At 31.5% G+C, this 3477-nt stretch overlaps 1 protein-coding gene across 1 annotated transcript in view; it reads left to right on the top strand.

Annotated features, from left to right (window-relative positions):
- Positions 1 to 876: 876 nt before the first annotated feature.
- NAEGRDRAFT_68122 (uncharacterized protein) overlaps positions 877 to 3477 on the top strand; it is a gene marked incomplete at both ends in the record, with an annotated part of 8025 nt that continues 5424 nt past the window's right edge. Inside the window, 3 exons of the mRNA XM_002676544.1 lie at positions 877 to 2845; positions 2892 to 2966; positions 3007 to 3414. Coding sequence (XP_002676590.1) covers positions 877 to 2845; positions 2892 to 2966; positions 3007 to 3414 — 2452 coding nt within the window. The remainder of the gene's footprint in view (positions 2846 to 2891; positions 2967 to 3006; positions 3415 to 3477) is intronic.

Here is a 3477-nt window from a genome sequence, read left to right as displayed (position 1 = left end):
TTTCATAAAAAAAACATTCTTCTACTCAGGAGGATATGATGATTTCGGAGTGGTTTACATCATGAAACCACCAAACTTTCACATCATCATCTCAACATGATCTATATAATAGTAATAATAGTAATTTTTATTGGTGAATTATCATCATGAAATTGGAATTTATTTTTCATGATGGAAATTCACAATTTGGTGTTCCATCATCGGATCATTCACCAACCATCGTCATTATTGTTTTCCATCAATATAATAATAGTATTTGTGGAAATTAATTTTTAGTAATGTAATTTTGATGAAATGTTTTCACTAAATTCATCATTACTGCCGGATCTACTGGACAAGTTGGAAAACTGTCAATGTAGTATTGTTCGGAATGGTCAATAGTAGGTAGGAGAACTTTCTCTAATCAATTTTGGTCAAGTTATGATAGGGATAGGTACATGTGAATTTTGAAAAACAAAAATAACATGGATCATAACTAAGCATGTACTTCACCAACTTGAATCATGTCTTTTAGTACTACTATTTAAATAGATAATAAACATCATATTTATTATCAGATTTTCGTCATGTTGTCAATTTACCAAGTTCCGATATTTCACGCTATGCACCGTAAGTTTCAAACAATATAATAAAACAACAATTCATAATATGTTTATTATATTATTCTCTACCATTATATTTACCACCGACAACTGTGTAGTTCATGTGTTGATGATGTGAATTTTCTCCATCTACAAACCTTTTCATTTTTCAAGCCTCCACAACATTACAATCAATGTAAATTTATTGTTAGATTAATTTTCAAATGTAATGATCAGAAACTTTAAATGGTGCACTAAAGTCATCAATCATATGTGTATTGGAATCAAAAGAAAAATGCGTCTGCTCATTTTGCTGAGTTTATTCTTGTTTGTTCAGCTTGGTTATTCGAAACTGGTTGCGTATAGATGGGAACCTATCAGTGGTGTAGGCAAATTTTCAACAGCTTTTGCCAATGCATACCAATCCGAAAATCAGCCAGAAATTATTTATTTTCAGGAATCTTCTTTTCGTATTTTTAAATTTAATCAAACTTCTGGTGATCGAAAATTATTGGTTGGTTGTTATTCTGGTTGTATGACCGAGAATTCGGTTTCTACTGGTGATATCAATAGTGCAACTACCGTTTATCTCACCATTACTAGTTTTCATGTGGACGAAACTTCATACGACACTATTTATATTGCTACCAACAAGCAGATCTACAAATTTCAAAATGGAAATTTAATTCTTCTTTCCAAGCAGTTAGGAACTTCCACTACCATTCAGGAAGGTTCAGCACTTTCGAATACCATTTTTACCAAAATTGGTTCAATTTCTAGGGATCCTATTGGAAACTTGTATATTTGTGATGAATCAAACCTATATAGAGTTGATTTAAACGGAATTATTAAGTTTATGAGTTTGCGAGATGGATTTACACTAACCAAGAAAGATGGCTTTTCAAACGAAACAATGTTTTCAACTTATATTTCGAATATAAGATATCACAAGGGATACTTGTATGGATGTGATTTATTCTCAATATTCAAGATTAATTTACAAACATGGTGGATGACTGTCATTCAAGGGAGAAAATTTGATGGAAATACCAATGATGGACCTGCTTTGGATGCTAAACTTAATTTTGTGTATGGATTTGCAGTTTCTCCTATTGACGATTCAATTTATCTTTCAAATTTAGGATATTGGAAAGTGATTAATCAAACTACTGGGAATATTTCGACCATTTTGTTGTTCGATTCATCTATTGTATCACCAACTTTTTTCTCACCAAATCATATTTTTCATGCACAAGCTATAATGAAAGCTGATTTGTCCCTTAAACAAGTTTATCCAATTTTAAATATTAATGGAGCTATTATTGATGGTACTAATGTGCAAAATAGAGTGTTTGATTCAATAGCTGCTATTGCGTTCAATCAATCAAGTAATGAACTATTAATTGCTGATTCTAATTTTGGATTTAATTTAAAGAAAGTGGATTTGACAACTGGAACTGTGTCTACCATTCCATTAATAGACAAATTTTCAAATGTTTCATGTTGGAATTCTTCTGAAGAGACTAATGAGAGTTTTATCCGTTCAAAATTCATTCCCAATGCATTACAACTCAGAAATTCTGATTTATACGTTTCATCAACTAAAATGATTCAAAAAATAGATGTATCTAAAGGAAACGGTTGTTTATATGCTGGTTCCATTACTGGTGATAGATTAAGAAAGAAAGGTCCTCCGTCCTCAATAATTTTGAAAAATCCAACAGGAATATTCTGTCTCGATTCATTTTCTACGATTTATATTGCGGATACTGATAATCATAGAATTCTCAAATATACCTCAAACGAAATGGTAGAGGTTATTGCTGGTATTGGATTTCAGGGATTTTCTGGTGATGGAGGTTTGGCAATTAATGCTCAATTAAACAAACCTCATTCAGTTCATTTTGATAAGAATTCTGGTAATATTTACATTGCTGACAGTGGAAACCACAGAATTAGAATGATATTTCCTAATGGAACAATAACCACAATTGTTGGAAGTGGTACTAATGGATTTAATGGAGACGGATTGAATCCATTAGAAACTCATCTCAACTTACCAAAATATGTATTCTATGATTCTGAAATTTTATACATTTCAGATTCTTTCAATCATAGAGTCAGATCTTTTTTCAATGGAACTATTAGTACAGTGTTAGGAAATGGAATTACTGGATCTAGCCTTGTTCCCAATAATCCTAAAGAAACTCAATTGAATTCACCATTTGGATTGTTTGTTTCAAATCATAATCTCTTTGTAGCAGGTAAGTTTCTCTTTCCTACTAGTTAGGATACATTAATTTATATTAGATACTTATAATCACAGAATATTGTGTGTTTATTATGATTTCAAGGTTGAAATCATTGCTGGAACAGGTGAATCAGGTAAGTTTCTAATACATTAATGAATATTGATGAGAATAAGGATATAATGGTGATGGTATGGTTGCAACACAGGCAAAACTCTTCCTACCAAGTATGGTATATGTCATTGACCAATCTATTTATATTGCTGATACTGCTAATAACAAAATTCGTATAATTAATGGAGGTGTAATTTCATCCTTCCATGAAAAAATACTATCTCCGATTGGTTTATGCTCAGAAGTGCCATATTTTGTTTATACAGCAGGAAATTTAGTTTTATCAAATGGTCGAACGGAACCACTTGTAGGAGGTATTGCAGATGGATCGAATGTCTTTTATGCTAATGTAAATCCCACAAAAATTCTGTTAACTACAGACAACAAGATGGTCATTTCGGAATCTGAAACTAATAGGATTAGAATGATTGATAATATTAAGGGAGGTATTAAGACAATTTCTGGAACAGGTAAATTTGGATTTAGTGGAGATGATAATGTTGCAAACCTTGCTTTGCTAGCTTCCCCAACTG

Source organism: Naegleria gruberi (genome assembly GCF_000004985.1).
Source record: "Naegleria gruberi genomic scaffold NAEGRscaffold_27, whole genome shotgun sequence".
Classification (NCBI taxonomy): Eukaryota; Heterolobosea; class Eutetramitea; order Acrasida; family Naegleriidae; genus Naegleria; species Naegleria gruberi.
The sequence above is the reverse complement of the archived record's forward strand: the minus strand, read 5'-3'. Positions and strand labels throughout refer to the sequence as shown.